The sequence below is a fragment of the Lolium perenne genome, chromosome 1 (genome assembly GCF_019359855.2).
Source record: "Lolium perenne isolate Kyuss_39 chromosome 1, Kyuss_2.0, whole genome shotgun sequence".
NCBI lineage: Eukaryota > Viridiplantae > Streptophyta > Magnoliopsida > Poales > Poaceae > Lolium > Lolium perenne.
This window is the reverse complement of record NC_067244.2, coordinates 250,591,316-250,614,687: the sequence shown is the minus strand read 5'-3', so window position 1 is coordinate 250,614,687 and position 23,372 is coordinate 250,591,316. Positions and strand designations below refer to the sequence as shown.

The window sequence follows — 23,372 nt, the reverse complement described above, 5'->3', positions numbered from 1 at the left end:
ATCAAACACATGGACTACAAGTAGTACCTATGTTCATATAAACTCAATGAAAACATTAGTCCATAGGGGTTGTCATTAATTACCAAAACCACACATAGGGGCAATATACCATTACAATCTCCAACAGTCTGCCACTTGCACTAGACTACAAATAAACTAGTTTACATTTGGCAAAAATCTAACACCTATTGTCTTTTGGTGTTGATCATGCTTAGCTTGTGAAGAGGTTTCGTCAACGGGTCTGCAACATTTAGATCCGTATGTACTTTGCAAAATATTTGCGTCTACCCCCATCACTCATTTCCAATTAGCTGACATTTGTATATGTTTGTTGGAACCTTAATTCCTCGGTCTGATTTATGTTACCAATATTGTCGCATACAATATAGCTTCATAGTTCTGACACTCTCGAAACTACACCAAGTTCTAAAAGAACATTATTGACTCAAACACCCTCTTTAGTTATTGTCATAACAATGATGTACTCAACGTTTCGTTTGTAGAATCCATCGCAATGTTAAGCTTTAGAACTCATCTAAAACCAGTATATAATTCTTCTAAACCATTGTGCTACCTCTTAATAAATTCTAAGCCTAATTGAGATTGAATTTTATTTGTATATATGACCAAACTAGTATCAATGTAACATATTACAACAATTTGTTTGTCACTACCATATACAAAACTTCCCATGTTATTTGTATATCGCTGCAAAAGAGCTTACAAGACCAGGTTCTCGCCACAGAATCTTCAATTCCTTGGTGCCATTAGCTTTAAAACCATTTGACAATCTGCAGCCAGGACTAGCTAGCGTGAAAATTCAGAAGAGTTCATCATTTCCCTCACTGGTACATGAGACATCTCGCATGTTTCACACTTAAGAGCCCAGTTTTCAGTGCTGAGCCTTAACTGATCTTGTACAATGTCCAGAGATTAGTTTCCACCCGCAAGCCATGCACATGCGCATCCACCCCCCAGAGCTATTCAACCATGCGGACTGTCACATTCCCTGCACTCACTGCCATGCGGACCACACTGTCAGCAATCAGCTACAATAAACCCCATTCATTCCATAACCTTCCCAATAATAATCAACAAGAGAAAAAAGAGACAGAAAAGAACATGTCCACGAGGTTGTTAGAGCTGGGCAACAGACTACGCACACACAGCTGGAGAGATCTTGATGCTAGCACAGTTGGCTAGCTAGGTAACACTGACGGATGAACAACAAAAAAATAGGAATAGAAAAACGATGGCTCTGGAATTTGGTAGTGCTATCACGCGACGGGGTTGTTGGTACGTCCAGGTAACGGCACCAACCGGCGGGACGGCGACGGGGGTCCGACGGCGTTAGTCGGTGGCCTCGCGCGCGCTAATCATCTGTGAATCGCGTGCGCTGCTGTTAATCTCCAACACCGACAGAAAGAGGGGAGGAGAGGGGCGCTTGTTTATTCCCCGAGGTGTCGGCCTGCATGTGTGGTTTAGCCTCTCATGACACTCACCACCCAACGCCATTAGTTTAATCAGCCTGCTCTATAAGATTGGTGTTGATCGAGAGTTTCCGATTTTGCCCCTCCTCATCGAGAGTTCGGGAGAGACTCGCTGCAGCCATTTGTGATGAACTGATGATGCGGTAGTCTGATGGTAGGGCTGCCATTATTCATCGACGAAATAACAAAGGTCTAGCAGAATAGTAGCGAGTAGTAAGTGGAACGGCAACGTTGAAGCATTGCTGTCCATGGTGCATCCATCACTGTCACTAGCAGTTAGAGCCATGAAGACTTGGAGAGCCAAGCGTGGCTCTTAATTTTCTCCCTTTTGCTACCTTCTGTCCAAACACGATGAATCGATAGGAATTTAGTTAAAACTGATCGTCCACTAGTAGAAAAGAGGGCTTTGGTTTTTTGCTCCAAAGAGCATTAGCACCGGTTTGGCACGAACCGGTGCTAAAGGGGTCATTAGCACCGGTTCGTGCGGTCTGGACGTCCAGGGGACCAGCCGCGGCATTAGCACCGGTTCGTGCCACGAACCGGTGCTAAAGGGTTGGCGTCAGCCGCGAACCCTTTAGCACTGGTTCGTGTTACGAACTGGTGCCAAAGGTCTACCCTTTAGCACCGGTTCGTATTAGGTTTTTCTGCTCCCCACGCACCTCCACCCCCCCCCAGGATCGCCTTTTTTAACTCTGTAAAATAGAAAAGAAAATGATAGAAAATTCAAAAAATAATATCTTTTAGGATTCCTGTATGTTACGCAACCTACTATTAGGGAAAATTAACAAATTTGAATTTCGAATTTTTTTCCATAAAAAGTTTAGAAAAAGGTAAAATGGCATTAACTTTTGCCTACGACGTCGGAAAAAAACGTATAATATATCAAAATGATCGTGGGAAAAAGTTACATCCCTCAAGAACTTATCCTCTCTTAGATCCCTCAAGAATGAGCAAGAATCATGGGGGGAATCAAGAGATAGGGCAAGTTCTTCAAAGTCAACAATGGAGGAGAGAGAGTGGAAGAACTTATCCAGCCCAAGGTGGAAGAAGGCCTATTTATAGTCTAGGGAAAAATAGAACCGTTGGGTGAGAAAACGGGAAAAAATTGACCCAGCCGGTCCACCGGGCCGGGCGCTGGATAGGCCGGTGCATGCTGGCGTGCAGTTGACGTGGGAGATAGAAATCTTTGTGGTGTAACTTTTCTTCAGTTCCCCGGCAACGACGCCAGAAAAGTAGCTTGATGCGTGCAGTTGACACACGTCCGTTGGGAACCCCAAGAGGAAGGTGTGATGCAGACAGTAGCAAGTTTTCCCTCGGAAAGAAACCAAGGTTTATCGAACCAGGAGGAGCCAAGAAGCACGTTGAAGGTTGATGGTGGCGGAATGTAATGCGGCGCAACACCAGGGATTCCGGCGCCAACGTGGAACCTGCACAACACAACCAAAGTACTTTGCCCCAACGAAACAGTGAGGTTGTCAATCTCACCGGCTTGCTGTAACAAAGGATTAACCGTATTGTGTGGAAGATGATTGTTTGCAGAAAACAGTAAAACAAGTATTGCAGTAGATTGTATGCGATGTAAAGAATAGGACCGGGGTCCACAGTTCACTAGAGGTGTCTCTCCCATAAGATAAAAGCATGTTGGGTGAACAAATTACAGTCGGGCAATTGACAAATAGAGAGGGCATAACAATGCACATACATGATATGATAAATATTGTGAGATTTAATTGGGCATTACGACAAAGTACATAGACCGCTATCCAGCATGCATCTATGCCTAAAAAGTCCACCTTCAGGTTATCATCCGAACCCCTTCCAGTATTAAGTTGCAAAACAACAGACAATTGCATTAAGTATGGTGCGTAATGTAATCAACAACTACATCCTTAGACATAGCATCAATGTTTTATCCCTAGTGGCAACAGCACATCCACAACCTTAGAACTTTCTGTCACTGTCCCAGATTTAATGGAGGCATGAACCCACTATCGAGCATAAATACTTCCTCTTGGAGTTAAGAATAAAAACTTGGCCAGAGCCTCTACTAATAACGGAGAGCATGCAAGATCATAAACAACACATAGGTAATAGATTGATAATTAACATAACATAGTATTCTCTATCCATCGGATCCCGACAAACACAACATATAGTATTACAGATAGATGATCTTGATCATGTTAGGCAGCTCACAAGATCGAACAATGAAGCACATAAGGAGAAGACGACCATCTAGCTACTGCTATGGACCCATAGTCCAGGGGTGAACTACTCACTCATCACTCCGGAGGCGACCATGGCGGTGAAGAGTCCTCCGGGAGATGATTCCCCTCTCCGGCAGGGTGCCAGAGGCGATCTCCTGAATCCCCCGAGATGGGATTGGCGGCGGCGGCGTCTCAGTAAGGTTTTCCGTATCGTGGCTCTCGGTACAGAGGGTTTCGCGACGAAGACTTTAAGTAGGCGGAAGGGCAACGCGGGGGGCCACACCAGGGCCCCACACGCTAGGGCCGCGCGGCTAAGACCTGGGCCGCGCCGCCCTAGTGTGGCGGCGCCTCGTGGCCCCACTTCCTTTCCCCCTCGGTCTTCTGGAAGCTTCGTGCAAAAATAGGACCTTGGGCGTTGATTTCGTCCAATTCCGAGAATATTTCCTTTGTAGGATTTCTGAAACCAAAAATAGTAGAAAACAACAACTGGCTCTTCGGCATCTCGTTAATAGGTTAGTGCCGGAAAATGCATAAATACGACATATAATGTGTATAAAACATGTAGATATCATCAATAATGTAGCATGGAACATAAGAAATTATCGATACGTCGGAGACGTATCAGCATCCCCAAGCTTAGTTCTGCTCGTCCCGAGCAGGTAAACGATAACAAAGATAATTTCTGGAGTGACATGCCATCATAACCTTGATCATACTATTGTAAGCATATGTAATGAATGCAGCGATCAAACAATGGTAATGACATGAGTAAACAAATGAATCATAAAGCAAAGACTTTTCATGAATAGTACTTCAAGACAAGCATCAATAAGTCTTGCATAAGAGTTAACTCATAAAGCAATAAATCAAAGTAAAGGTATTGAAGCAACACAAAGGAAGATTAAGTTTCAGCGGTTGCTTTCAACTTATAACATGTATATCTCATGGATAGTGTCAATGTAAAGTAATATAACAAGTGCAATATGCAAGTATGTAGGAATCAATGCACAGTTCACACAAGTGTTTGCTTCTTGAGGTGGAGAGAAATAGGTGAACTGACTCAACATAAAAGTAAAAGAAAGGTCCTTCAAAGAGGAAAGCATCGATTGCTATATTTGTGCTAGAGCTTTTATTTTGAAAACATGAAACAATTTTGTCAACGGTAGTAATAAAGCATATGAGTTATGTAAATTATATCTTACAAGTTGCAGGCCTCATGCATAGTGTACTAATAGTGCCTGCACCTTGTCCTAATTAGCTTGGACTACCGGATCATCGCAATACACATGTTTTAACCAAGTGTCACAAAGGGGTACCTCCATGCCACCTGTACAAAGGTCTAAGGAGAAAGCTCGCATTTTGGATTTCTCGCTTTTGATTATTCTCAACTTAGACATCCATACCGGGACAACATGGACAACAGATAATGGACTCCTCTTTAATGCATAAGCATGTGGCAACAATTAGTGTTCTCATATGAGATTGAGGATATATGTCCAAAACTGAAACTTCCACCATGATTCATGGCTTTAGTTAGCGGCCCAATGTTCTTCTCTAACAATATGCATGCTCTAACCATTAAGGTGGTAGATCTCTCTTACTTCAGACAAGACGGACATGCATAGCAACTCACATGATATTCAACAAAGAGTAGTTGATGGCGTCCCCAGAAGCATGGTTATCGCACAACAAGCAACTTAATAAGAGATAAAGTGCATAAGTACATATTCAATACCACAATAGTTTTTAAGGCTATTTTGTCCCATGAGCTATATATTGCAAAGGCGAATGATGGAATTTTAAAGGTAGCACTCAAGCAATTTACTTTGGAATGGCGGAGAAATACCATGTAGTAGGTAGGTATGGTGGACACAAATGGCATAGTAGTTGGCTCAAGGATTTGGATGCATGAGAAGTATTCCCTCTCGATACAAGGTTTAGGCTAGCAAGGTTATTTGAAACAAACACAAGGATGAACCGGTGCAGCAAAACTCACATAAAAGACATATTGTAAACATTATAAGACTCTACACCGTCTTCCTTGTTGTTCAAAACTCAATACTAGAAATTATCTAGACCTTAGAGAGACCAAATATGCAAGCCAAATTTTAGCAAGCTCTATGTATTTCTTCATTAATGGGTGCAAAGTATATGATGCAAGAGCTTAAACATGAGCAAAACAATTGCCAAGTATCACATTACCCAAGACATTTTAGAATTACTACATGTAGCATTTCCCAATTCCAACCATATAACAATTTAACGAAGAAGATTCAACCTTCGCCATGAATACTATGAGTAAAGCCTAAGGACATATTTGTCCATATGCAACAGCGGAGCGTGTCTCTCTCCCACACAGTGAATGCTAGGATCCATTTTATTCAAACAAAAACAAAAACGAAAACAAACCGACGCTCCAAGCAAAGTACATAAGATGTGACTGAATAAAAATATAGTTTCAGGGGAGGAACCTGATGATGTTGTCGATGAAGAAGGGGATGCCTTGGGCATCCCCAAGCTTAGACGCTTGAGTCTTCTTAAAATATGCAGGGGTGAACCACCGGGGCATCCCCAAGCTTAGAGCTTTCACTCCTCTTGATCATAGTATATCATACTCCTCTCTTGATCCTTGAAAACTTCCTCCACACCAAACTCGAAACAACTCATTAGAGGGTTAGTGCACAATAAAAGTTTACATGTTCAGAGGTGACACAATCATTCTTAACACTTCTGGACATTGCATAAAGCTACTGGACATTAATGGATCAAAGAAATTCATCCAACATAGCAAAAGAGGCAATGCGAAATAAAAGGCAGAATCTGTCAAAACAGAACAGTTCGTAAAGACGAATTTTAAAGTGGCACCAGACTTGCTCAAATGAAAATGCCCAAATTGAATGAAAGTTGCGTACATATCTGAGGATCACTCACGTAAATTGGCATAATTTTCTGAGTTACCTACAGAGAATTAGGCCCAGATGCGTGACAGCAAAGAAATCTGTTTCTGCGCAGTAATCCAAATCTAGTATGAACCTTACTATCAACGACTTTACTTGGCACAAAAACATGATAAGGAGAGGTTGCTACAGTAGTAAACAACTTCCAAGACTCAAATATAAAACAAAGTACTGTAGTAAAAACAATGGGTTGTCTCCCGTAAGCGCTTTTCTTTAACGCCTTTCAGCTAGGCGCAGAAAGTGTAAATCAAGTATTTTCAAGAGACGAAGCATCAACATTATTACCATGGGTGTTGGGAGTTTTATCAATTTTAGGCCTATAATAATTCTTTGGTTTAGGCACCTTAGAGACATACATGAATTTTTGCTCCTTACCCACATAAGCTTTCTCTTTAAATTTAAGAGAAGAAAAAGTTGAACCCAATTTTCCCATAGCTTCTTCAAGTTTACCAATTCTATGGGTTTGATTATCATGGATAGCACAAGTTTCTAAAGTAGCAATTCTTTCATTAATTCCTCCTAGGGTTTTATCAAGTTTATCAGTATTATCAAGTAATATTTCCAATTTAGTTTCAACACTTGGAAAATTTTTCTCTATTGCTTCCAATTTTCTCATGACGTCCTCAAGAGAGATTTCACTTTTAGTTTCATTAACAGGTGGTATTCCAACTAGACTCTCAATGATGCAACTAGCTTCTAAAGCAGGAGTACCTAGGAAAGAGTATCAAGAACATACCTATTCCAACTAGATATACCAACATAAAAATTCCTAAGTAGGATAATAGTGGAGTGTTTCTTAGTGCACCTATGATGAGCATCACTAATTCTATACCAAGCATCTTTAAAACTTTCTCCACCTTGTTGTTTAAACGAACGAACTTCAACTTCAGGATTACTCATTTTAGCAGTAATAAATAAAACAAACTAGATAAAGTAAATGCAAGTAACTAATTTTTTTGTGTTTTTGATATAGAGAGCAAGACAAGTAAATAAAGTAAAGCTAGCAACTAATTTTTTTGTGTTTTGTTTAAGTGCAGCAAACAAAGTAGTAAATAAAATAAAGCAAGACAAAAACAAAGTAAAGAGATTGGATTGTGGAGACTCCCCTTGCAGCGTGTCTTGATCTCCCCGGCAACGGCGCCAGAAAAGTACTGCTGGCGTGCAGTTGACGTGGGAGATAGAAATCTTTGTGGTGTAACTTTTCTTCAGTTCCCCGGCAACGGCGCCAGAAAAGTAGCTTGATGCGTGCAGTTGACACACGTCCGTTGGGAACCCCAAGAGGAAGGTGTGATGCAGACAGTAGCAAGTTTTCCCTCAGAAAGAAACCAAGGTTTATCGAACCAGGAGGAGCCAAGAAGCACGTTGAAGGTTGATGGTGGCGGAATGTAATGCGGCGCAACACCAGGGATTCCGGCGCCAACGTGGAACCTGCACAACACAACCAAAGTACTTTGCCCCAACGAAACAGTGAGGTTGTCAATCTCACCGGCTTGCTGTAACAAAGGATTAACCGTATTGTGTGGAAGATGATTGTTTGCAGAAAACAGTAAAACAAGTATTGCAGTAGATTGTATGCGATGTAAAGAATAGGACCGGGGTCCACAGTTCACTAGAGGTGTCTCTCCCATAAGATAAAAGCATGTTGGGTGAACAAATTACAGTCGGGCAATTGACAAATAGAGAGGGCATAACAATGCACATACATGATATGATAAATATTGTGAGATTTAATTGGGCATTACGACAAAGTACATAGACCGCTATCCAGCATGCATCTATGCCTAAAAAGTCCACCTTCAGGTTATCATCCGAACCCCTTCCAGTATTAAGTTGCAAAACAACAGACAATTGCATTAAGTATGGTGCGTAATGTAATCAACAACTACATCCTTAGACATAGCATCAATGTTTTATCCCTAGTGGCAACAGCACATCCACAACCTTAGAACTTTCTGTCACTGTCCCAGATTTAATGGAGGCATGAACCCACTATCGAGCATAAATACTCCCTCTTGGAGTTAAGAGTAAAAACTTGGCCAGAGCCTCTACTAATAACGGAGAGCATGCAAGATCATAAACAACACATAGGTAATAGATTGATAATTAACATAACATAGTATTCTCTATCCATCGGATCCCGACAAACACAACATATAGTATTACAGATAGATGATCTTGATCATGTTAGGCAGCTCACAAGATCCAACAATGAAGCACATAAGGAGAAGACGACCATCTAGCTACTGCTATGGACCCATAGTCCAGGGGTGAACTACTCACTCATCACTCCGGAGGCGACCATGGTGGTGAAGAGTCCTCCGGGAGATGATTCCCCTCTCCGGCAGGGTGCCGGAGGCGATCTCCTGAATCCCCCGAGATGGGATTGGCGGCGGCGGCGTCTCAGTAAGGTTTTCCGTATCGTGGCTCTCGGTACAGAGGGTTTCGCGACGAAGACTTTAAGTAGGCGGAAGGGCAACGCGGGGGGCCACACGAGGGCCCCACACGCTAGGGCCGCGCGACCATGACCTGGGCCGCGCCGCCCTAGTGTGGCGGCGCCTCGTGGCCCCACTTCCTTTCCCCCTCGGTCTTCTGGAAGCTTCGTGCAAAAATAGGACCCTGGGCGTTGATTTCGTCCAATTCCGAGAATATTTCCTTTGTAGGATTTCTGAAACCAAAAACAGTAGAAAACAGCAACTGGCTCTTCGGCATCTCGTTAATAGGTTAGTGCCGGAAAATGCATAAATACGACATATAATGTGTATAAAACATGTAGATATCATCAATAATGTAGCATGGAACATAAGAAATTATCGATACGTCGGAGACGTATCAGTGCACGGGCCGGCAGCGCCGGCTGACAGGCCGGGCTGGGGCAGGCGGGCCACGCAGCGGCCAAAAGGTCCCAACCGGAAGGTGGGCCGGTAGATCGGGCGCTGGGCCGGACGGTCCGGCGGCCACCGGGCCAGGACCGGACAAGGGCCGGGGAACACCTAGAGCGGGCCGGTGTGCACGAGCCCAACGGTCGGTGCGCACCGGATGGGCCGGTGGCAGGCTCGGCCTTGCCGGGCGGTGGGCCGGGAATTGCTTCAGGCCAAAACCTTTTCTTTTTCTTTTAAAACAGAAAATGCTCCCGAACTCCGATTGACATGAAACCAATTTTGTTGGAAAGATAATGACAAATAGAACCCCAACAATTACTGGAAATATTGAGACTCCTCACAGAATATTTTTAGATGATTCTAGAGAGGAAGTCTCCCAACGTCAAGAAACGGTAAAGACGTCCAAACTCAAAAACGCAATAGAAGATGCATGCGGATTCCATTTTCGATAAACTTGGGCTTGTTGAAAAGCTAGCAACAAGCTCAAGAACCTCACACAGAGAAATACCAAGAAGCAATATGGATATGCAAAGTATGCAAAGGATTGAGCTCCCTAAGACGATGTGTAACATCCCAAATTTTAAAACAAAGAGAAAAGGAATTTCCTATTTCCAAAAATGAGAACCAACAAAAACTTTTATTAAATGAGATACTATGCATAGTGCTCATGCTTGATCCTTGTGTTATTGCCATGATGATTGTTGGTATGCTTATCAAATGTTCCTAAAACCCTAAACCTTACTTTTCTTTTCACCATCCAAGATAAAACAAAATAAAAAGAAAGTAAATTAAAAAGAAAAGGCCTAGGTAAGCTTATGGCTATTCTTGCAAATAATAAACTATGCCATGATCTATCTTGTTTAGATGGTTTGAAAAAAAAACATCAACAAACCCAACCTATCACTTACCAACTAAATCAAAGGTGAAACAAAAATAAAACAAAAATATGCATAGAGGCATATGTGGCACATATCCATAATGACAAATCTTGACCTATGCCCTCATACCTTACCCAAATGATTTGAAACCTTTACCAAACTCAATCCAACACTAAATAAACACTAAACCATGCCTAAGTGAAGCAAAGAAAAAGAAAAGAAGAAAATAAGAAAAATGCAATTCATCACATACATGTGCTTATGGCTATTTTGCAAAACTTTGACCTAGGCCAATTTAGCTTGTGCCATTGGTTGGATAATGTCACTAAACACTTATGAACACTTTTTGAATCAAAGAAACTCAAATCAAATCAAATTTGAATTCAAATTGAGCTCACATGAGATAATGGTCAAAACTGCCATTTATTTCATGATGCCCACTTTGAGCTTCTGCATTAAGAGATTTCCAAACTAAACAACCTCAACTCTTTGCACCTCATCCAACACCACATCAAGGTGAACAACTTTTCTCAAAACCACCCCTGCAAATTCCTTCCAAATTTCAAATGATGATCAAGCAAAGTAGCAACCTTGACACAAAAACAAGATCATACCCTTTTTGGGTTTTTGCAATTCAACTCAATTTTGAACACCACCACCACCATTGTGTGCCAATTATTATATGAATCAACTCCACCAAATTTCATTTCAAAATTTGAAAATTTATTTCTTTCGGCCATTTGGTCGAGCACCTTGCAGGCAGGGGCTAGAATTGAGCCCATGCTGAATTTGTAAAAGTGGACCAAGTCCAACCTTGGTCACCCCTGCATCCCTGAGACCCTGGCACCTCCCTGGCATCAGTGCACCACCACTGCACCCTCTCCCATCTCCTAGCACATCAGGACATGGCCATGCCGTGGTGATCATGATCTCACCATGCCACTCCTCTCTCTGGCCGAATCCAACGTGCACCACCGTGTCACATAGCCTCCTCTCACTCTCCTGAACCTGCTAGACACGCTGGTCGACGAAATGGAGCACGCCACGCGCCAGCCCGAGCGTGCCCAGAGACGCCCACGACGCGCCAGAGCACGACGTGACAAGCTCTGGACGCGCCAGAGCGTCACTACCCCTCGTCACCCTCGTCCTCCCCTTGACCCCTCCGCGCGCACACGCACTCCACAGTGACCCAGCAACTCCCCTGACACGCTCACCTGCGCCGGAGAGGACGGTGGCCATCGTCACCATCGACGACTTCCGCCGCGGCACCGTGCGCTCGCATCACGCGCCTGCCCTCGTCTCCGCCTAGTTTTCACCGCAATCAGGCCTGGCGTGACCGCCGTGACGTCGCCGAACTGCTCGCGTCATCACCAGCCACTCCGCGCCCCTGTAGCCGCATCGCCATGACCGCCACCTCCGCAACACCACGGCCTCGCCCAGCCGCTATAAAAGGAGCACCCCCGCGCCTCCATTCACCACACCAGCACCTTCCCCTCCTCTCCCTCGCTCTCCTCGACACCTCTCTGCTCGACATTGCCCACTAGCACCGCCCAATTGCACCACCGTAGCCCGTAGCACCGCCGCGGAAGAAGGAGGAGCTAGGAGCTGCCCCAGGAGACGATGTCTGTTCGAGGAGATCCGCCGTCGTCCACAACACCACCGCAGCACATCGCCGACGATCGCCGCGTCGCCGGTGAGCCTCCGACCCCCTGCCCTCGCCGCGCCAGTGAGCTGTGCTCGCCGTCGATGACGACGCACCAGAGCCGCACGATCCCCTTCTAATCCTACGCCCCACATTCACCCTTACCGTTTCGCTCGTTAAGTGAGACTGACGCGTGGGTCCCAGCGTCAGGCGGCCCGCGTGTGCGAGACGCACTGCTGGGCCGGCCCGTTTAATTTTCTCTGTGCAGCCCAGTTACGTTTCCCGCCTAGGCCCAGTGATTCAAATTTAAATATTTCGAATTTGTCAAATTGAGTACTGCATCCATTTTCAAATTTAAATAGAATCCAATCTACTTGGCCAAATTTAACAAAATTTATATATCTGGAAAGCTTATAAATTTTTCTAAACAACTACACTGGTCTCACCCATAGATTCATTATAGAATTAATGTGACAAAAATAACAAGGCAGGGCATTTTTCAACTTCAAACAATTATTAAAAATCAACCAAAAATGCTTTTGAGTTGATTCCAACTCTCAAAAATCACATTTCCTATTGTCTATCAGAATATATAAAAATATGACATAGTTGTTTGTATGATCATGGTCTAGATTAAAAAAATGGCTCTATGGCTATTTCTAGTCCATTTAAATTGTGCAAAATTATTTATTAAATAGTATGGGAGCATTTACCTCATTTAAATCTTGTCTCAAATAACTCAACATGAGGTAGTGACCATGGTCTAATTGATCTCATATTGAATTAATTGATGACATTAAATCATTACTATGTTAGGATTAAATTGCAGGAGGTGTATCACCTCATTTAAATCATTTTCCCAAATGATGATTATGAAGAAGTTGACCTTGGTCAACCTAGGTCATATATTATTATTGGAGGAGATTAAATCTTAACAAGAGGAAATAATTTCTCCAAAGAATTGAATAGAAACCCTAATTAATATTTGTAATGAGAGGAAATTATTTTTCTTAAGAAGAAAACAAAGTCAACCAACATAATAATAATGTTGTGATGCTAGCCTAGCTTGTGTGACTCGTGTGTGTGCTTAGTCTAGCTTCTAAGATTTGTACGGTGATTGTGTATTCCGTATCCGTTTTTAGACGCTAGTACCGAGGAGTACCAAGAGGAGGAGGAGGTCTACTTCCAAGGAGAAGAAGACCACTTTGATCAGTACACCACCCAAGGCAAGCTAATATTCTTGCAAGTGCAAAGCTCTAAATAGAGCAAGGCACCATTACATAATACTTTATGCTTAATGATCCCATCCCAAGTTTTATTCTTGCAAAGTTTTTACTTTATTTATTAAAGCTTACTTTTATAGTTAACTTTGGTCTAAGTATAGTGAAGTACAAGAGCATCAAACTTAGCCTAGATAGCTACAAATTAATTAGCACCCCTCATGACTAGTTGCTAGTGCTAACAAATAAAATTGACTACTCTAGATGGGAACATGTGAAATGAAATGACTTTGAAAGGTTTTGAAGGTGAATATGACTTGAATGACATGATGAATTTGATAAAAACTGATGGTTGGGTTCGGATGCGATACCATTCCAATTTACTAGTACCCCCACAATACCTGATTATGGGTAGGGCTTAACTGGAAGTTTATGTGTCTTAGTATGGGTTCCCTCTAAACAAGCGTCATAGGGGTTATGCCGAGGCTGCCTCCGAGAAATGTGAAATGACGTGAAATGAGGTGAATGTCCGGCCCAAGCCCTGTGCAGTTCCCAGGCTGACGGTTTGTCTTCACTGGGAGGCCAAGCTCATGGGGAGAGGTGCCTATACTAGGGGATGTAAGTGAAAGGTTATGGTTGATGATCCGCGTACTGAGTTACGATTATTCAGGGTTACCCCTGACGGATGTAATCAAATGTTGTGGCACAAGTGTGCGACCTCTACAGAGTGTAAAACTATTCGAATAGCCGTGTCCACGGTTATGGACGGTTGGATGGCCATACTGTTCCGTTGTCAGATGTTTTCCAATAATGAATGAGGAATTGAAAGGTGAATTTGACTTGACCACAACAGGAGTTGTGGGAATGACACTAATGTTCCCACTTGAGTTAGTTAGCAAATGAAGAGTCTTTTACTAAATACTTATGAACTAAAATTTGGCTTTATGCAAATAAACTTAGAGCCTAGCATCCCCTAAATAAATTTGATAGTGCTTACACTAGTATGAGTTTGCGAGTACTTTAAGAGTACTCACGGCTGTGTGCCTGGCTATTCAAATGGCCAGACTATGAAGAGGAGCAGCAGTATGAAGATGACGGCCAGCAGGACGTCTACAACAACTAGGAGTTCTTCTAACGTCAAGCGTTGACCTGTGGAATTAGATAGTCCACTACTATTACGCTTCCGCTATGCATTGTTCGTTGATCATTAGATCAACTATTTGTGTAATATTGGATCATGTGATCTACTTTTGTAAGACGATTATGGTTTGTAATAAATGATGACTTATGATATCAACTGTTATGTCTCGCAACAACAATCTTCCTGGGATTGCGATGTATGGCATAATAGGCATCTGGACTTAAAAATCCGGGTGTTGACACGATGTGATCAAGTTACCCAACCGAAAGCCCCTCTTGATAGTGCGACAATCTATCCTATAATCCGCTCTCCCAACAACCACCTTGAGACCGGTAAAAGGAAATCCTAGCAAGGCCATACCTTTGCCTTGCGCATCCTGCTTGATCTTGATGATAACTCTTCAAGTTCCACTCAAGCCGAAATGCCTCACTTGATCATTGTTGCTTCGTGAAGACTCACACATGCTCCCCCATACACCATGATGGGAAAGCTCCATTGATGCACATCTTCACATGTCCATTATCACCAAATGGATGGCAAGCTTCAAGCATATGATCCTCTTGAGATGCTCAACTTGAACTTGCCCAACTCAACCTTGATGACGATCATCACTTGATGTCATCCTCTCATGGGCTATATGAGATCTCGCTTTTGATGCATACTCACGAAAAGATACCTAACCCACATAGACAACACAAGGGCACATATATGATGGGTTAATTCATAAAGCATAATTGACAAGGCTTACCATACCACATGACTTCACGTCGCACATTCTTCATGCTCTAAATCTATTCTTCACTCTTTGTATTGGTCAACCATAGATCAACTTATGAGACTATCATGACGCCGACTTAGAGCCATAGCTTGAATTCTTCACTTGGAATCAAGCACTCAATATATTGATCATTCATTGCTTAACACATAAGCTAGAGCATGGCTAATATTGAGTTCTACATAAGAACTCCATCTTCATTTCTTCTTCTTGATCATATCACATATATGTCTTCAAATCGATGATCTTGATGCCAATACTCAAGGTATATCTTTATCTTCATGGCATCCATACTTGAATCCAACACATGGACTACAAGTAGTACCTATGTTCATATAAACTCAATGAAAACATTAGTCCATAGGGGTTGTCATTAATTACCAAAACCACACATAGGGGCAATATACCCTTACAATCTCCAACAGTCTGCCACTTGCACTAGACTACAAATAAACTAGTTTACATTTGGCAAAAATCTAACACCTATTGTCTTTTGGTGTTGATCATGCTTAGCTTGTGAAGAGGTTTTGTCAACGGGTCTGCAACATTTAGATCCGTATGTACTTTGCAAAATATTTGCGTCTACCCGCATCACTCATTTCCAATTAGCTGACATTTGTATATGTTTGTTGGAACCTTAATTCCTCGGTCTGATTTATGTTACCAATATTGTCGCATATAATATAGCTTCATAGTTCTGACACTCTCGAAACTACACCAAGTTCTAAAAGAACATTATTTACTCAAACACCCTCTTTAGTTATTGTCATAACAATGATGTACTGAACGTTTCGTTTGTAGAATCCATCGCAATGTTAAGCTTCAGAACTCATCTAAAACCATTATATAATTCTTCTAAACCATTGTGCTACCTCTTAATAAATTCTTAGCCTAATTGAGATTGAATTTTATTTGTATATATGACCAAACTGGTATCAATGTAACATATTACAACAACTTGTTTGTCACTACCATATACAAAACTTCCCATGTTATTTGTATATCGCTGCAAAAGAGCTTACAAGACCAGGTTCTCGCCACAGAATCTTCAATTCCTTGGTGTCATTAGCTTTAAAACCATTTGACAATCTGCAGCCAGGACTAGCTAGCGTGAAAATTCAGAAGAGTTCATCATTTCCCTCACTGGTACATGAGACATCTCGCATGTTTTACACTTAAGAGCCTAGTTTTTAGTGCTGAGCCTTAACTGATCTTGTACAATGTCCATAGATTAGTTTCCACCCGCAAGCCATGCACATGCGCATCCACCTCCCAGAGCTATTCAACCATGCGGACTGTCACATTCCCTGCACTCACTGCCATGCGGACCACACTGTCAGCAATCAGCTACAATAAACCCCATTCATTCCATGCCCTTCCCAATAATAATCAACAAGAGAAAAAAGAGACAGAAAAGAACATGTCCACGAGGTTGTTAGAGCTGGGCAACAGACTACGCACACACACATACAGCTGGAGAGATCTTGATGCTAGCACAGTTGGCTAGCTAGGTAACACTGACCGATGAACAACAAAAAAGCAGGAATAGAAAAACGATGGCTCTGGAATTTGGTAGTGCTATCACGCGACAGGGTTGTTGGTACGTCCAGGTAACGGTACCAACCGGCGGGACGGCGACTGGGGTCCGACGGCATTAGTCGGTGGCCTCACGCGCGCTAATCATCTGTGAATCGCGTGCACCGCTGTTAATCTCCTCCACCGACAGAAAGAGGGGAGGAGAGGGGCGCTTGTTTATTCCCCGAGGTGTCGGCCTACATGTGTGGTTTAGCCTCTCATGACACTCACCACCCAACGCCATTAGTTTAATCAGCCTGCTCTAAAAGATTGGTGCTGATCGAGAGTTTCCGATTTTGCCCCTCCTCATCGAGAGTTCGGGAGAGACTCGCTGCAGCCATTTGTGATGAACTGATGATGCGGTAGTCTGATGGTAGGGCTGCCATTATTCATCGACAAAATAACAAAAGTCCAGCAGAATAGTAGCGAGTAGTAAGTGGAACGGCAACATCGAAGCATTGCTGTCCATGGTGCATCCATCACTGTCACTAGCAGTTAGAGCCATGAAGACTTGGAGAGCCAAGCGTGGTTGTTAATTTTCTCCCTTTTGCTAGCTTCTGTCCAAACACGATGAATCGATAGGAATTTAGTTAAACCTGATCGTCCACTAGTAGAAAAGAAGGCTTTGGTTTTTTGCTCCAAAGAGCATTAGCACCGGATTTGGCACGAACCGGTGCTAAAGGGGTCATTAGCACCGGTTCGTGCGGTCTGGACGTCCAGGGGACCAGCCGCGGCATTAGCACCGGTTCGTGCGGGACCTTTAGCACCGGTTCATGCCACGAACCGGTGCTAAAGGGTTGGCATCAGCCGTGAACCCTTTAGCACCGGTTCGTATTAGGTTTTTCTGCTCCCCACGCACCTCCACCCCCCCCCCCCCACCCAGTGGATCGTCTTTTTTAACTCTGTAAAATAGAAAAGAAAATGATAGAAAATTCAAAAAATAAAATCTTTTAAGATTCCTGTATGTTACGCAACCTACTATTAGGGAAAATTAACAAATTTGAATTTCGAATTTTTTTGCATAAAAAGTTTAGAAAAAGGTAAAATGGCATTAACTTTTGCCTACGACGTCGGAAAAAAACGTATAATATATCAAAATGATCGTGGGAAAAAGTTACATCCCTCAAGAACTTATCCTCTCTTAGATCCCTCAAGAATGAGCAAGAATCATGGGGGGAGTCAAGAGATAGGGCAAGTTCTTCAAATTCAACAATGGAGGAGAGAGAGTGGAAGAACTTATCCAGCCCAAGGTGGAAGAAGGCCTATTTATAGTCTAGGGAAAAATAGAACCGTTGGGTGAGAAAACGGGCAAAAAAATTGACCCAGCCAGTCCACCGGGCCGGGCGCTGGACAGGCCGGTGCACAGGCTGGCAGCGCCGACTGACAGGCCAGGCTGGGGCAGGCGGGCCACGTAGCGGCCAAAAGGGCCCAACCGGAGGGTGGGCCGGTCGACCGGGCGCTGGGCCGGACGGTCCAGCGGCCACCGGGCCAGGAGCCGGACAAGGGCCGGGGAACACCTGGAGCGGGCCGGTGTGCACGAGCCCAACGGCCGGTGCGCACCGGATGGGCCGGTGGCAGGCTCGGCCTTGCCGGGCGGTGGGCCGGGAATTGCTTCAGGCCAAAACCTTTTCTTTTTCTTTTAAAACAGAAAATGCTCCCGAACTCCGATTGACATGAAACCAATTTTGTTGGAAAGATAATGAAAAATAGAACCCCAACAATTACTGGAAATATTGAGACTCCTCACAGAATATTTTTAGATGATTCTAGAGAGGAAATCTCCCAACGTCAAGAAACGGTAAAGACGTCCAAACTCGAAAACGCAATAGAAGATGCATGCGGATTCCGTTTTCGATAAACTTGGGCTTGTTGAAAAGCTAGCAACAAGCACAAGAACCTCACACAGAGAAATACCAAGAAGCAATGTGGATATGCAAAGTATGCAAAGGATTGAGCTCCCTAAGACGATGTGATCAAGTTACCCAACCGAAAGCCCCTCTTGATAGTGCGGTAATCTATCCTATCCGGTCTCCCAACAACCACCTTGAGACCGGTAAAAGGAAATCCTAGCAAGGCCATACCTTTGCCTTGCGCATCCCGCTTGATCTTGATGATAACTCTTCAAGTTCCACACAAGCCGAAATGCCTCACTTGATCATTGTTGCTTCGTGAAGACTCACACATGCTCCCCCATACACCATGATGGGAAAGCTCCATTGATGCACATCTTCACATGTCCATTATCACCAAATGGACGGCAAGCTTCAAGCATATGATCCTCTTGAGATGCTCAACTTGAACTTGCCCAACTCAACCTTGATGACGATCATCACTTGATGTCATCCTCTCATGGGCTATATGAGATCTCACTTTTGATGCATGCTCATGAAAAGATACCTAACCCACATAGACAACACAAGGGCACATATATGATGGGTTAGTTCATAAAGCATAATTGACAAGGCTTACCATACCACATGACTTCACGTGGCACATTCTTCATGCTCTAAATCTATTCTTCACTCTTTGTATTTGTCAACCTTGTATCTTCTCATGCTCTATCATACTATCTTGAGGTGTATAAAGAATTCTTCATTTGTTTGCATGCTCTACATCTTAGTCAACCATAGATCAACTTATGAGACTATCATGACACCGACTTAGAGCCATATCTTGAATTCTTCACTTGGAATCAAGCACTCAAGATATTGATCATTCATTGCTTAACACATCAGCTAGAGCATGGCTAATATTGAGTTCTACATAAGAACTCCATCTTCATTTCTTCTTCTTGATCATATCACATATATGTCTTCAAATCGATGATCTTGATGCCAATACTCAAGGTATATCTTTATCTTCATGGCATCCATACTTGAATCCAACACATGGACTACAAGTAGTACCTATGTTCATATAAACTCAATGAAAATATTAGTCCATAGGGGTTGTCATTAATTACCAAAATCACACATAGGGGCAATATACCCTTACAATCTCCAACAGTCTGCCACTTGCACTAGGCTACAAATAAACTAGTTTACATTTGGCAAAAATCTAACACCTATTGTCTTTTGGTGTTGATCATGCTTAGCTTGTGAAGAGGTTTCGTCAACGGGTCTGCAACATTTAGATCCGTATGTACTTTGCAAAATATTTGCGTCTACCCGCATCACTCATTTCCAATTAGCTGACATTTGTATATGTTTGTTGGAACCTTAATTCATCGGTCTGATTTATGTTACCAATATTGTCGCATACAATATAGCTTCATAGTTCTGACACTCTCAAAACTACACCAAGTTCTAAAAGAACATTATTGACTCAAACACCCTCTTTAGTTATTGTCATAACAATGATGTACTCAACGTTTCGTTTGTAGAATCCATCGCAATGTTAAGCTTCAGAACTCATCTAAAACCAGTATATAATTCTTCTAAACCTTTGTGCTACCTCTTAATAAATTCTTAGCCTAATTGAGGTTGAATTTTATTTGTATATATGACCAAACTAGTATCAATGTAACATATTACAACAATTTGTTTGTCACTACCATATACAAAACTTCCCATGTTATTTGTATATCGCTGCAAAAGAGCTTACAAGACCAGGTTCTCGCCATAGAATCTTCAATTCCTTGGTGCCATTAGCTTCAAAACCATTTGACAATCTGCAGCCAGGACTAGCTAGCATGAAAATTCAGAAGAATTCATCATTTCCCTCGCTGGTACATGAGACATCTCGCATGTTTCACACTTAAGAGCCCAGTTTTCAGTGCTGAGCCTTAACTGATCTTGTACAATGTCCAGAGATTAGTTTCCACCCACAAGCCATGCACATGCGCATCCACCCCCCAGAGCTATTCAACCATGCGGACTATCACATTCCCTGCACTCACTGCCATGCGGACCACACTGTCAGCAATCAGCTACAATAAACCCCATTCATTCCATGCCCTTCCCAATAATAATCAACAAGAGAAAAAAAGAGACAGAAAAGAACATGTCCACGAGGTTGTTAGAGCTGGGCAACAGACTACGCACACACACATACAGCTGGAGAGATCTTGATGCTAGCACAGTTGGCTAGCTAGGTAACACTGACCGATGAACAACAAAAAAAAGGGAATAGAAAAACGATGGCTCTGGAATTTGGTAGTGCTATCACGTGACGGGGTTGTTGGTACGTCCAGGTAATGGCACCAACCGGCGGGACGGCGACGGGGGTCCGACGGCGTTAGTCGGTGGCCTCACGCGCGCTAATCATCTGTGAATCGCGTGCGCCGCTGTTAATCTCCTCCACCGACAGAAAGAGGGGAGGAGAGGGGCGCTTGTTTATTCCCCGAGGTGTCGGCCTGCATGTGTGGTTTAGCCTCTCATGACACTCACCACCCAACGCCATTAGTTTAATCAGCCTGCTCTAAAAGATTGGTGCTGATCGAGAGTGTAAGTTCAGAGATGGTAAACCTAGAGGGGGTGAATAGGTTTCTACAAATTTCAATTCTTTCTTTGCAATATTAGGCTTTGCGGAATATAAAGGTTAGCCTAATGCAAACTAGGTGAGGCACCCTATATGATGATACAAGAACTCAAGCACGATGGCTCTCACATGCAGTTGTATCACAAGTAAGGAGTTCGGTTAGAGATAACCGATAGCACGCGGAGACGAGGGTTTATTCCCGTGTTCCCTTCCTTTGCAAGAAGGTACGTCACGTTTGGAGAGGTGGAGGTCCCACGAAGAATTCCCCAACACCACGAAGGCTCACCCTATTCTCCGGAGCCTATCCCATGAAGGAATAGCTCGGTCACTTGTGGTAGACTTTGAGGCAGCCTCCAAACCTTCACAATCTTGTCAGGAGCAAATCCATAGCCCGGATGCTTCCGGACCTCTTTTGCCCACCTAAGGTTTCCAAGGAACCCTAGAGAGCAAGTTTCTTGATGAATACAAGGGGGAACAAGATTTGGCTTGGTGGAACGGTAGATCAGGCCCTCCTCTTTCTTTTCCCTGGAGGGATTTGAGTTTGGGTGGAGGAGGAGGGAGATCTGAGGCTTTTGGTGTTTCTATCAATGGAGTGAGAGAGAGAGAGAGCTCAAGAACAGTTTTCAGTGTAGTTCCTAACTGTCCAGAGGTAGGAGAAGGGGTTTTTATAGTGTCACTTGAAATCTGGCCGTTGCAACTTGACACCTCAGCATTTTCTTCGAGGAACCCGGTCAACCAGGCCTGGGACCGGGCCGTCCGGCGCAGGGGCCGGTCAGACCGGGCCAGAGACCGGACCGTCCGGTCCGAACCGGAGCTGAGACCGAGCCTTGACCGGGGCGGGACTTGTCACGCAGTACATGGCCTCCGGTTTCCGTCGGGCCGTCCGGTCCACAGACCGGACGGCCGGGCGAGTGACTGGAGCAGGCCGGTCCAGACCGGACCTTAGGCCGGGCCAGCACCGGGCAAAGGTGCCAGCGATACTGGAATGTGCCCGGTGTGCACCGGTCCTGGGGCCGGTCAGCGCCGGGCCACCCGGTGCCACGGCCGGTCTGACCGGGCCTGTGACCGGCCGGGTGCTGAGAAATCCTTCTTTATTTTTGTCGAAGTGGGGGGTCTCCCTTTACCTTCTTGTTCCATTGATACACCATTATACCTATTTAGCTAATACCTGGGAATAATCTCATAGACATGTATTAGACCAAATACTCTAGCAACGGTGTCATTGTTACCAAAATAATGGATAAGGGTAAAATACCCTTACAATCTCTCCCTTTTTGGTATACGATGACAAACCGAGCTAGAGTCACATATAGATATTATGATAAGCTTAAACCTTGATTCCATATAAGATATTAAGACAGCTCCCCCATAATGTGTGCACTTGGAGAGTTTGCGTTTGAATGCAAAGTGCACCATTTGTTGAAACATGAGAAGCTCCCCCAATATCTTTAGGAAACAAGCATGGTATGGACAGGAATATATATAGATATAATCAAATAGCATAATCACCCTAACATAGAGTTTAAGCATACAATAACTTGTCCATACACGGATTATTCAAAGTAGCAAATGGTTCCGGAAATGAAAAACAAGCAAGTAGCACAAGCCAAGTAAGAAGCAAATAAAGTATCAAGCATGGCTTGTGCAACACCCAAGGAACCCCGTGATCCTAGACTCTACTCTCTTCTCCCCCTTTGGCATCGGAACACCAAAAAGGCGAAGAAAAAAGTAGGGATGCTAACGCTCCAATCAATAGAACTCTGTCCCAGTGGGTGGAGAGTCCTCATCACCATCCTCATCATCATCCTCTTCTTCATCTTCGTCATAATCTTTATTTCCCTCATCATCAATGCCAGTTCCAGAAGCCTCAGGAGCATGAGCAGATCTAGTAGTAGGAGGAGGAAGAACACCATGAGCAAATAGTGAGATATCAAAGTTCTGGAGCATCTCATCATTAATGGGAGGCATCTCCCAAGTCGGTGCAACCACAGGCTCCATCTCAGGTCCAGGCGGAGGAACAGGATGGTTTCTTGTAGCCATGAACTCATTTTGGCACCTCCTAGTCTCTTGGTTCAAGGCAAGGCTTTGATGAGCAACATCATTGGTATTCCTGCACATCTACCATAGGC

The 23,372-nt window shown here is 43.6% G+C and overlaps 1 protein-coding gene across 3 annotated transcripts in view; it reads right to left on the bottom strand.

The window, feature by feature from the left end:
* Positions 1–758: 758 nt before the first annotated feature.
* Positions 759–23,372, bottom strand: part of LOC127327611 (uncharacterized) — a 135,481-nt gene continuing 112,867 nt past the window's right edge. The window contains exon 3 of one of the 3 annotated variants that reach the window (XM_071824983.1): positions 759–1,018. In XM_071824983.1, the coding sequence (XP_071681084.1) occupies positions 981–1,018 (38 nt within the window). In that variant the 3' untranslated portion in view covers positions 759–980. Of the gene's footprint in view, positions 1,019–16,382; positions 16,506–20,468; positions 20,662–23,372 lie in introns of those variants that run through there. The other 2 variants (XM_071824982.1, XM_071824984.1) reach the window with 2 other exon arrangements.